This window comes from Apostichopus japonicus, chromosome 13 (assembly GCF_037975245.1).
Source record: "Apostichopus japonicus isolate 1M-3 chromosome 13, ASM3797524v1, whole genome shotgun sequence".
NCBI classification, from domain to species: domain Eukaryota; kingdom Metazoa; phylum Echinodermata; class Holothuroidea; order Aspidochirotida; family Stichopodidae; genus Apostichopus; species Apostichopus japonicus.
The window spans coordinates 23,648,120-23,661,135 of record NC_092573.1 but is presented as its reverse complement, the minus strand read 5'-3'; the positions used below and the strand labels follow the sequence as shown (position 1 = coordinate 23,661,135).

General features: G+C 40.7%; 1 protein-coding gene across 1 annotated transcript; it reads right to left on the bottom strand.

Moving 5' to 3' along the window:
- LOC139978240 (uncharacterized) lies at positions 1-4,205 on the bottom strand. Its single transcript, XM_071988241.1, has 4 exons — positions 4,009-4,205; positions 2,237-2,286; positions 988-1,114; positions 1-669 (listed from the first exon to the last, which is right to left on the bottom strand). The coding sequence occupies exons 2-4, from the start codon at positions 2,266-2,268 to the stop codon at positions 457-459; spliced, it is 372 nt and encodes a 123-aa protein (XP_071844342.1). The 5' UTR covers positions 2,269-2,286; positions 4,009-4,205; the 3' UTR covers positions 1-456.
- Positions 4,206-13,016: the final 8,811 nt, after the last annotated feature.

Sequence of the window (13,016 nt, the reverse complement as noted above, 5' to 3'; positions counted from 1 at the left end):
TATATATATATATATATATATATATATATATATATATATATATATATATATGTATATGTATATATATATCATATGTGGATGTTAAGATGGCTGAATGTTTAACGCATATTAAAAATATAAGTAGCTACCATATAGGCTGACCATATATGAATGCTAGAACGCCCTAGTCACAATAGTATCCAACCCATTGTATGCGTATATACCTACATTACAAAAGGTTTCATTTCTATATAGGCTATGTATTAGTTAAAGTGATATAAGAACAAAAGCAAAATATATATATATTTTCAACTAATGAACTTTCAAAAGTGGACTGTTACAAGTCTTTCAGCAAAACTTTTTGTCTTCAATAAATATATGAATAAGTGAGAATAACTACAAAATCGAAGATTACAAATGTCTGAACAAATTCTACAACGACAAGGGCTCATATATTACATTAAGATCCTCGGCGGACTATGCCATAAGATTTTCTTGTGGCATGCACACCCCGGTGGTGTTTGCTTTCTCTTCGTATCTCGGTGGTAAGTCTTGGGGATTAACACCGGGGGTTGCATTGGATGGATAGGGGCCATGCCATACCATAGGGGCCATGCCATGGGGGCCATGATAGGGGCCATGCCATCCACCATGAGCTACTGGGTACATTGGGTTCTCTACGCCTTGAACCTGCAATGAGTAAAAAAACAAATTATATAGATAGCCAGATGGATGGATGATGGATGGATGAATGGATAGATAGATAGATCGACGGACAGACAGATAGTATACGATTGCTCATGCAAAGGTTTGCGGGCTGGGGTACTTCCTAACTTTGACATTACTTGAGATGCTCAAAATTGCCCACCTTGTTACAAATGAGATCCTCAGTCTGCGTGATAGTAATGCCTTCCAGTCATAGTGTATACATGAAGCATTAATTCCTAATTGAAGCAGCCATATATAATGTTTTATATTTGTCGGTATTGGCGTTCCATATAGACTTACCACGGTTTGAGTTGGGTGTTGGACGACAACGAGTGTACGCCTTCGTACTCGATATGTCCTAGTGCCCCTAGCATAAATGCAGAGCGAATATATCAACACCTTTACCACAACCAGTATGACAATAAAACTGCAAAGAGATGAAGAATTCAGTGAGTGAGTCACCGAAAGGCTAACATTTACAACAAAGCTGAACACTATAAAAATACAAAACATGGAATAATGATGTCAGTGAAATGCCGCAGACTATTTCAATGGTGGAGGGGAGGAGCAAATTCCAATTTTCCCAGCCCAGACTGATTTTGTTAAGGTTATCAATCTTTTGTGGACGGGCTGGAGGAGGATGAATTTATGGTTAGGTTGTCGGTTCCTTGAATGCGACTCTCATTTAGGGGAGGGGTGTGGGTCTGGATGTGCATACCAGACCTATAATCAACTCTCACGGTTTTACCGGAAGTCACCCGGTTTTTCGACCAATCTCCCGGCCACGATTTTTTCCCCAAACAGGTGTGCAATTACGGAGTTTTCAGCCAAACAGATTGCTCGTGACGTCTGCATCAGTAATGACCGTCGCTTGGAAGTTTGAAGACATATACTGAGTTACACACTGACACTTAAATGGATGTAAAGACTCGCGCCGCACAAAGAAACGTCTCTACCGGTAATCTGATCTAGTTTCGAATGAGGTGTAACAGAAGTGTTAGACACCACCATCGATCCCAGAAAATACACACACAGCTTGCTACCGTCGGTTCTTAGACACTAGTGTACAGTCAGTAGATACAGCTGCGGTCAGTACCCACAGCACAGTGTACAAACGATACAGCGATGGACATCTCAGGTCCAGCTAAAGATAACAATGTATCATGTTTCATTACTGTCTGCATTTTGTAGCGACAAGCAGAAAACTTCACTTGCAAGCAACGGAAACTTTTTTTCAGAGGGCGGCACGCGGTTTGGGGCGAGTCTTCAATGCCTTTTAAGGTTGTGCTTATAACTAATTTTGAGGGGACAAAATGAATGTACCACACCCAACACCCAAACGCACACTTTTAAATAATATTATTTGTGGATTCCATTTCTTTGATAAGGTAATTGAGATTTCAGCGTTTAAAAATATGCACCTAAAATAAAGTCAGACGCCTATAGATCCCGCTGGTTTCAGATACATGCAGTACAATGAAAGAGAAATGGAAAACAATGATACGGTAGTTACCGGGAACTGTTTAAAATAGTCGGTATAGATACTCACATAGCTAAACCAGCATTATCGTAGTGCGACATGGTTAAAATAGTCGGGACCTGAAAGAGAAGGATATTTATTTAAATAAATATAGCTGTATACTATGAGCTGTCCTAAAGGCAAACGCTTGGTTCAGCGGTTAGAGTGTCCGCCTCACCAACCTTAGGTTCATTGAAACAGTGAATTGTATTTGGGAGAACTCATATATATATATATATATATATATATATATATATATATATATATATATATATATATATATATATATATAAATATATATATATATATATATATATATATATAGCCTATACATATAGCCTATATATATAGCCTATATATATAGCCTATATATATATATAGCCTATATATATATATATATATATATATAGGCTATATATATATATATATATATTAGTGTTTACACGGGTCCAAAAATCGGGAAACGGGTACCCGAGGGCCGTTACCCGTCGGGTACCCGGGTACCCGGAAAATTTTGTTTACCCTCGTGTATCACGATTTTCAAGAAATTACATATTGGATGCTGTAATAAATGCATTATATTCTCTACTGACAATGTTTTCATGTTCAAATACGTAGGTGTAAGATAAGGTATTAAACCTCCCTCAATAATTTTTATTTGCTTCTGTTTCTTTCATTAACTTGTTAATAAATAAATTATTTAATTATAATTAGCATTACTACTAACATCGCACTGCCGCCGCTGCTTATGCTAGCTCGTGCACGTTTATTGGATCAAACCATATAAATATCCAATTTAGCTCTTAAACAGTTTTTAATACTACTACTATCTATTATGCAGGCCCATGGTTCTCATTAGCCGCGAGATTGCGCGATTCGCGCAATTTGATCGCATTTGGAATAAACGATTAGTAAAAAGCCACTTGCGATTACTATTTTTTAGTTATCCCGTCTATAATCCATAAACATCGCGTAAAATTCCTTGTCAGCCTTTCCTTCTTTGAAATAAACGAATGAATAAATAATAATTTCTTCCACATGGTAGCCTAACACCACACTAAGTCAATGAGAAATCTAGCTAAGCCTAACCATCTGCTTATTTTCTGGAGATGTGACGCAGTTATATAAGACATCCATGGAATACTTTCGTTATTGCTGTTACGTTCGACCACATGGTTGCCTAACACCACACTAAGTCAATGGGAGTAGTCTAGCCTAGCCATCTGTTTATTAGCTGAAATTGTGACGCAGTTATAAGATATCTATGGAAAGCTTTCGTTATTGCTGTTATCTTCGAACACATGGTAGCCTAACACCACACTAAGTCAATGGGAAATCTGCCTAACCGTCGGTTTGCCATTTTTTTTTTTAAATCACACTTTGCTTAGGATTCGGGTAATAAATTAGGAACCGGGTAGTATCACGTCGGGCGGGTACCCGGATAACCCGTGCAAACACTAATATATATATATATATATATATATATATATATTTTCATTTATATATATATATATATATATATATATATATATATATATATATATATATATATATATACACACATACGGTATTGTTACGGCTTGGACTTACAACTATACGTCCTATTATATGGTCCTACACATTATAAACTAGTTCAACGCAAGCAGCTCAAATGTATCGATGTTCCGTGGTTTTGTTTACGTCTTTGTAGAGTATTCGACTCTCCAAGTCAAAATATTATACAAACATACAAACATTACAAATTGCTTAAAAATATCAATCGTCGAAATGGATATGAATAAGCTAGTTCTATGACTACTCACTTTTAAGTCTTGGCACAAAGACGTCTCCTGTTGTTTAAAATTATATGTAATATAGTCTCTACAACATTACTATAGCAATGTGTAATGTGTAATGACAACAATGTGTGTCGTCTGGCAAGGGTATTGTTCAATAACAACTTCCTGATATGGACGTGTGCCGAGAGATTGGCTTCGGTCAGCTTGCTCGTCTACAAGCCTCCATGGCTTCTTTCGCGAGTTCCTGCTTGCGGGAAGATCACATATACATACATACATACATACTACAACTATACCAGGTGCCTATCCAGGGGGGGGGCGTTGGGGGCGCGCGCCCCCCTGGTTAGAAAAAGAGAAGAGAAAAAAAGAGAAGAAAAAAGGGAAAAAGAGGGGAAAAAAGAGGAGGAGGAGAGGAAGGAAGGGAAAAGAAAAAGAAGAAAGAGAGAAAAAGGAGAAAAAGAGGGAGTAAAGGCAAAACGCGAAGACACCGGGAAGAGAAGGAAGAACAGTGACATCATTACAGCGCTGAAGGGTAGCCAGTGACGGATCAATGATTTCGCAAAAGTGTGACTCACCCTACCCCTTACACCGACAACTCCATTTTTTGACGTTTCCATTTTCCTCTCTCACTAATGATCTATATATATACTATATATGGTCTAGCATAACGCGTGTGTAGAATTGTGCTATGAAACCAACTGTGGCTGGTCTCGAATTCGACCGTGTCGTCGGGCAACATGACTCATTTTGGGATGTGGGCGACCGCCCGCCCCCCCCCCCCATTCAGTATTTTTTTTAAATGATATCGCTAAGAAATTTCAAAATAGAAAGTGCTTAGAGGCAACTTACAAGGCCTGGGAAGTGTCATTTCCAGCGATCTGGGAGACATTTTCGGCCAAAATTTGCTTGTACGCTTCGCGCCAACCTATGGTGGCGCTACGCTTAGATAATTTGCCTACAGGCTTCTCCCCTCCCTTGGCAAATTCCTCGCTACGCGCCTGTTCGAATTTGTAACGCAAACAACAGATATCACATCATATCAGTGAGCATGAAAATGGCGTTCCAGGATGAAAAGCCTCAAAACTGTCCGACTTGCCTGAAAAAATAACCAAAAATTTTCGCGCGCAAAGCGCGAGTTCAACGTGTTCATGTCAATATCATATAAGCAAGCATCGGTTATTACATCGCATGCCATCATTTACCGTACGGTCCGTTAAAATTGCGCAGTATACCGCGGGATGCTAATGTAAACAACGACATGTCTCATGTAGATGTATAAAAAGCAGGGAGGTCCAATTATGTCAAAACTCTCTTTTACATTAGTAATGGCGAATTAGGGCCTGCACCCCCACCGCGCAGTGGCGGAGCGTCCATATGGTCAGGGGGCGGATGCCCCCCTGACGTACTCAAATGGACTGCCGACGCCTTTTTCAGCTCTTTACCACTTTTTACTTATTCTAGATTATTGACTTTTTTATTGCGCTCTCATCTACTTATTGACATTTGTCACATTTTGTTGGTGTAATTTGGTGATGACACCTTATTCTTCGTTTATCTGCAAATTAGTTAGGCCCGGAAAGGGTCATTTCCGGCGATCTAGGGAGTATCTTTACTCAAAAAATTTCTGTACGCTACGCGCCAACCAGTGGTGGCGCTTCGCTTAGATAGTGTCGGAAGCGCCCCTTCAGACCATTCTCGCCACTCCTGACAAATACCCCTAGCTCCGCCACTGCCGCCGCGCCTCCTACGCCTATGTGTGTAGTGTTCGGTTTCGGAAATATCTGCTATTTTTTTCATTTCCTTCAACCAAGTTTTATAATAGCCGTTATAACAGGTTTTAATATTTGTACACCAATAAATTAACTGTGTCTGAATTTTCGAAAATTTCTGACCAACATTCTACATCACACTTCCCTCTACTCGTGCAATTTTGACCGGTCTGTTCGGGGTTGAAGGAAGTTTTTTCTATATTGGTTGTCCATAGATGAAATTTTGTACAAAATTATGGGTATGTTTTGAAGTGAGTTTATTCACGAGAAATGTGAATTTTCAAATTCTGAACAAATATGGGGCTTAAAACCTTGAAAAGTGGGGCTGACGGGTATTGTGGGCCGCGACGTAGAATCACCTACAAAAGCAAAGACCCACAGGAGATGCGATCAGGTCGAACATGATGTGTGCCGGGTTGACAATCTTCAAAAAGGTTATGGATGGAAAAAAAAAACTATTAGGAAATACTTGGTTCTCAGGCAAAAAGTGTACATCTGGTTGGTCATTTCAAGCCCTAGAAGTGCCGTTTCCGGTGATCTGGGGGGTTTCAAAACAAGAAATTTTCTTGTACGCTGCGCGCCAACCGATGGTGGCGCTCCGCTTAGATAGTAATTCGCGCCCCCCGGGTTTGAAAATCCTGGATACGCGCCTGTATACATGTTTAAAGCCCAGAAAGACTGCACGGATGAGTGCATTGAATCTTTTGTAGTTGGGGAAACAGAGAAGAATTCCTCTGTTACTTTGAATACGTCATCAAGGTCAGAAAATAAATATTGACATTGTACATATATATATATATACAAATATATATATATATATATATATGTTATGCGCTGTCGACCGATTAGCGCCATCGATCGATAGCGCTGCGCTATCTATGGATCCGTTGTTAGCGCAAGCATCGGTAGATCGCGCAGGTATCGATCGACGGATTGTATGTCTAGTTTTGATAATGACAATGTTTTTTTCTTAAACTTCAGGACAACGCCAAGAGCTGTTTAATGGACACATCACCGATTTTTCCAAAAATTGCCCGTTTAATTATCATTTTCTATGTAAATATTTATGATAAATTCAATAAAATTTTACCAATTGACAGTGATACAATGAGTTCCAATAAATTGGTTGTATCATGGAGATATCCTCAATCCATTGCTGAATCAGGCATATATATCAGGTTAAGCAGTGGCGTAGGAAGGTACTTTTGAGTGGGGGGGGGGGGGGCTGCAGACTGATGGCCGGCCTGGGGGAGGGGTCTAAGGGGAGGGGTGTCCCCCTACCCTTTGGAATTTTTTTGCATTTCCAGGTGGCCTCAGATGCAATTTGGTGCAATATAGCATACTTCAACTCTCACTCCATTTTGTAAAGAATTTTGCATTTTCACCTGGCCTTAAATGCAATTTGGTGCTCCAAATGAGATTTTTTTCTCATTTTGAAATGAAAAAGGGGTTTTCTGACTTGTGGAGCGGGGGGCGGAATGATACTTCCGCCCCCATGTTTTTCACTGGGGGGGGGCTGGCGCCCCCCCAGCCCCCGGTTCCTACGCCCTTGTCAGGTTGTACCATATCACTTCAGGCCTTGGTTCTAAGAAATCTGCTAAATTACTGATATGATTGGGCCAACAGTGACTATCGACCTCATATAGTACTGATATATAGTGACGATATACGTAAAAATGGAAAAAGAGCCAGCTTTTCGAAAACACATGCAGGAGACCGTCGACCACCAAGCTGCTTCAACAAAGGGCCCAGTCATCAGCGCGGAGAAGTACGATCAGTGGCGTCGCCAAGGGGGGCCAGGGGGGCACGTGCCCCCCCTGGAAAACCTAGTGCCCCCGAGTGCCCCCCCCCCCCATCTGAGATTTGGGTTGGTAAAAAAATATATATATATTTTGTTATATTCAACTCCCATCATCTGAGTTGGTTTTTCATAAGGACAAAGAAGCACAGTAATTCGTATTTTCTTCAAATGAGCTGCGAAAAATGAAAATTTTTATCCTTGAACGTCGGGTATCGAAGTCGTAACCCGCGCCATCAACAACAGGTGTCGATATTTACATTGAATGTGTCAGTGCTCACGCCATACCAGCGGATATACACGTCCGCTTCGCGAGCTACATGACTGTGAGAAGGGAGGGTACTGCAATATGTTGCCTTGGTCTGAGGTTGACAGGTTAGGAGCTGACGAAATGTGAGAATGTGAGGGTCCGCAGGCACCATACTTGCCTATATTTCTGGACCCATATATTAACCCTGTTGTGTAGGGGGTGCAGAGGTCATTTGAGGTCAGATGCTTGTAGGAACAAATGGCGAATGTTCACCACTGCATACTGAGCCATACTCGATGTGTGATCAAACTTTGGATTGCATGGTGAGATCCCTGATAGGAGCCAATAACGATGCTGGAACCTGTTAAATCTTAACAGATAATGGGCGAAAACCGAGAAGGACAAGAAACTTTCTTGAAGAAAGGAGTCGAGGGTCATGCACACATTAATTCAACAAATGTAGGTTCTATTGATATAGGGTTAGGCATAATATCGACAGCATGTGGTTCATATCCTCTGAAAAATTCTGCGCCTTGTTAAAATCATTACCTCAAAAATAGCAATTTCTGGAGATAGCTTCAGATCGAATTTAGCATCAAATGTGGCAGCATTTTGCATCTAGCCCATCCTCCGTATGCGAAAATTTTCCAAAGGGGGAGGGGGCAGTGGCGGCGGAACCGGGGGGGGGGGCTTGGGGGATCACCCCCCTCCAATGAAAAAGTTGAGGGGGCAAATGCATGATAAGCATCCCCAATATTTACCAAGGCTCCGAAACGTGCATCTGCCCATTTTTCAATGCATACTTGTCGATCTGTCCGATGCACACGTACACTATATAGGTGTAATAATTTTAGTAAATGCTGGGGACCCTCGGCCCGTCCCCTGGCTATAGACCACATTGTCACCCCAACCGCGTCTTCACGCCCCGTGAAAAGTGGAAGCAGTGAGTGTGAGTACCGGTAAGCGCAACACAACTTCATCTTAGGCCAATGACTTGCTTCATTTCAGCCGGTTCTCCAACATCCCCTTACTACACTCAAAACGTCTTTGCGAGTACACTACGAGTAATAGCTACTCTCTTAAAACACCATCGAATATACAAATTACGATGTTTTTACAGACTTTTACGTGCAATCTGAGAAACTGCAGGCTTGAGACCCATATTTTAGGGCTAGGTATTCGCAGCATAAAACACTCGGGAAGTGCCGTTTCCGACCATCTGGGGGTTTGAAAAACCCAAAATTTTCTTGTACGCTCCGCGCCAACCGATGGTGGCGCTCCGCTTAGATAGTCTCTACACATTAGCTCCCCTCCCAATAATTTTCCCGTTCCGCCGAGCCTGGAGGGGCACCCCCTCCCCTTAGACCCCTCCCCGGGACGGCGATCCGTATCCACCTAAGTGCCCCCCCCCATCAAATGCTGGTGCCCCTCCTGTGCCCCCCCCCCCAGACTGAAAAGTCTGGTGACGCCACTGCACATGGGGAAGTCAAATCAGCAAAAGTGTTTAGTTAAGATTCACATCTTTATTGAGACCTGACCGTTCGGAAATGTCGCAGGGTTTGACTTCTGCCAACCTTATGTGAACTTTCACCAAATAACAAATTGTGCAGTAATTTGACTTTTCATTTGGGTATAATCTATCATGCATTCATGTGTTTTGAAGGTAAAGTTCTCAAGATGAAGTATATTTTTGCTATTTGTCATTTGGACCTCTGCTGACCCCAAATTACCTTTGACCCACCCAAAATTATAGGGTTCTTGTACTTACTGTAGGAAAGACACATGGCAAATATGAGCTATGTGGTGTAAACTATCTTAGGTTATCGTGTTTACAAGGTATGTATTTATATGATTTTAAAGAGTGTGACCTTTGATGAGCCCCAATGACCTTTTGACCTCCACCAAAAACAATAAGGTACATGTACTCATTATTGGGAAGCCAAAAACAAAATATGAGACCCAGTAAAGTTTCTTATACAAGGACGTAGCCAGGGGGGAGCAGGGGGAGCGACCGCTCCCCCCCCCCTTTCTATGTCGATTTTTTTTTTTAAACTGTTGTTTTTTTAGCATGGTATTTTGTCAGTGCTCTTTTGATATTGAATACTCGTCAGCTCCGTTAACTTGATTGTAATCGTAGTAACATTCACGCCTACTGATTCAACTACTTACTTAGTTTGGCAGATGCAATTAGATAAATTTAGCTTATAGCCAATTACAAGCCTACAGTTGGCCACTGCGTAATAAAATACATATTGCCTACCTAACCGCACTCTATGGAATGTCACGAACTGTAACGTCGACAACGTCGTTCTATGAGTCGTCCTAAGTTGTTGCACGAACAGCATGTTATGAATCTAAGCTAGCAATCGTACGTGATACGCACTTCCTATAATAAGTATTACACTGCTAATACACTGCGACAACGATATTTGTTTTTAGGCCACTGCATATCTGGCTATATTACAAAATATGAAAGTTTATATTGTCCATCAGTTAAGTTCGTCAAATGTATTAAATTCCAGACATCGGACAATAAACAAGAATCATCCCACTGGAAAAATTGTAAAAGAGCACTATGTTTGTCTTTCTGATATATTATGTAAAAGAATATGTAAAGGAATTCAAACAGGAAACAAAATCTGCTGATAATGATATCATATGATCAGGGGCGTAGCCAGTATGTAGCACTGTTGGCCCGGGCCTACATTTTTTTTGGCCAAGTTATCTTTTTTTTTAAAACACCCATAATTCAAATCGATAAGCTTGCTGGACGAGTTTAAGAGTCTATAGACAGGAAAAAGTATTGAAATGAACGTAGCAAGAATATGGCTAAATTAGGTGACCTATTCTTCTGTCATCTAGGCTGTCAATTCTATCGCGAGCCGTTTCATTCAACACTCTACCAGCCGAAAAAGACAGTAGGATCCGATCTTGTCAGTTTTTTAACATGTAGTTAAGAACCCGTTTACGCAGATAATATTTCAGTTGAGAAAACAGTTGAGAAATTTGCATCAGATGGCAATCGTCGGATAGCTCTCGCCTTCTCATATTAGGCTAACTTAAACATTTACTAGCTACAGTTGTATCAAAGACAACTACTGGCTATAGTTGTATCAAAGACATTTCTGGCCTATCTTTGTATCTACAAGTATCAGAAGTTAAAAAGTAAGACTACTCTGTACATGTACCTTGCTAATTTTAATACATTATGTAGTATTGAACTACGTACTATTTTAACTCGTTTGTTTTTTGGGTTTAAAAGTGATATTGAATGAGGTGTCTCAAGTTAGCAAGAGGCCAGGGAACCAGAATGAGCACTCGGGAAGGGCCGTTTCCGGCCATCTGGGGGGGTTTGTAAAACCAAAAATTTTCTTGTACGCTCCGCGCCAACCGATGGTGGCGCTCCGCTCAGATAGTCGTGCCTACAACTTTGAAAATCTATATCAATCGCCAAAAGTGCTCCCCCCTTTCAAACTCCTGGCTACGTCGCTGTTCTTATATATATCGTGTTTACAAGGATTTCAAGTTTTGTCCCCTGGTGACCTTAAATGAACTCTGGCCTGCACCAAATTATGCACAAAAAAAATTACATTATGTAAGGCTGTCCTACCATGCATATATGAGCTCCTCTCGTTTTTAGGTTCTGGAGATACAGCGCTTTTGAGATTTTTACATTTTGCCCTCTCCTGACCACAAAATGACATTTGACCTCTACCAAAAGAATAGGGTTCTTGTACTAATTATAAGGAAGCCACACGCCAAATATGAGAACAGCAGAGTAACCAATCTTGAGAAATTATACCAGCCCACCCGCATCTTACATATTTTAACATTGCGCTCCTGAGCTTGCCAACCCAAAAAATCATTTTCAACTTACATCTTGTTGGAGCTAGATCTGGTAATACTGAAAATATGCTTTTCTATTTATTATTTTTTTTTAAATTTATATAAATGTGACATTATACGGTGGGATTGCGTATATGACGGGGAGTGGGCAGAACGGAACGACAGGTTTCCCGGTATGTTTTGTAGATAGGGACCCTAATGCATTTCGTCCCGTCCCCTCCCCCGCCCTTTTGCAGTTTGGATACCTTATAATTGGAGGGTAAAAAACATCAGCCCTCTCAGTTTGATACTATAAATGTATTATTAATAACCTGCAACCACACAAACACAAAAGGCCAGGCAAATGGTCAAATGTTAATTTAAATAGTCAAGATATGAATGATCCCAAAATAAAAATAAATTTCGAAATTATTTCATCAACAAAAAAACACAAAAAAATTGAAATAACTGGTGACAAAAATAAGCCGATATTTGCAGAGAAAATTGTCGTCGGGAGTCAGGATGAAATGCATGATCATTTATACTTGAATATAGAAAACGACCGTCGGTGGCAGGGATAACCAAACCGTAACTCGTGCAGCCGATACTCATAGCTAGTACAGTAACTATATACTGGTGCCACCTGTAACCAGGGACGTAGCTAAGGCCTGATGATTGGGGGAGTGGGTGTAGTGGCTGAAAATCCAACTGGATGGGTTTTGAAGCAAGAAAATTCCGACTGCTGCCTTCATCCCCCTCCCCCCCCCCCCGCTACTCGTCAACGATACGGTCAGTGTCAGTGAGACACCCCATCTTTCGCGACTGCACTTTTGTTCCGAACTTTTTTCGATACATTTGTACCCACTGGCACTCACTCCACAAAGTTATTATGCACCCCCAACCAAATATGTTTGTGAAAATTCGGGCAATATGCTGATAACTTTTCGGGCACCTACTGAAAGAAAGATAATTTGCAATGTATTTTTTAATGGTTAAACTTATATTATTATTACCATTAATATTGTAACGACGGAAAATGATTGTATGTTATTGGCATGCGATGTATGAACCGATGCATGCCTATATGATATGCACATTAACATTAACGCGCGAAAAATTTTGGTTAGAGTTTTCGGGCAAGTCGTTACAGCCCCCCCCCCCCCCCCCTCCCAAAAAAAATCAAATTGGGCTCCTACGCCGATGACGGTAGTTCTATTAGGTATTGTTTTGGAGTATTCAAAATCACACGAAGTTTTGTATGGTGGAGTATAAGAATCGCGAGATACAATTTCTCAAAGTGGCAAGGAAAACGTGGTAAATATGACTGATTAAAAGGTCAATTTTGACCGAATTTTTTTAGGTCATTCACTATCACAGGAATATATGAATA

Excerpts from the sequence above, each read along its gene's own strand:
- LOC139978240 (XM_071988241.1), bottom strand. The coding sequence starts at position 2,268 with ATGTCGCACTACGATAATGCTGGTTTAGCTAT. Across the intron at positions 1,115-2,236 it reads GATAATGCTGGTTTAGCTAT|TTTTATTGTCATACTGGTTG; the intron begins GTGAGTATCTAT and ends ATCTCTTTGCAG. Across the intron at positions 670-987 it reads AACACCCAACTCAAACCGTG|GTTCAAGGCGTAGAGAACCC; the intron begins GTAAGTCTATAT and ends TACTCATTGCAG.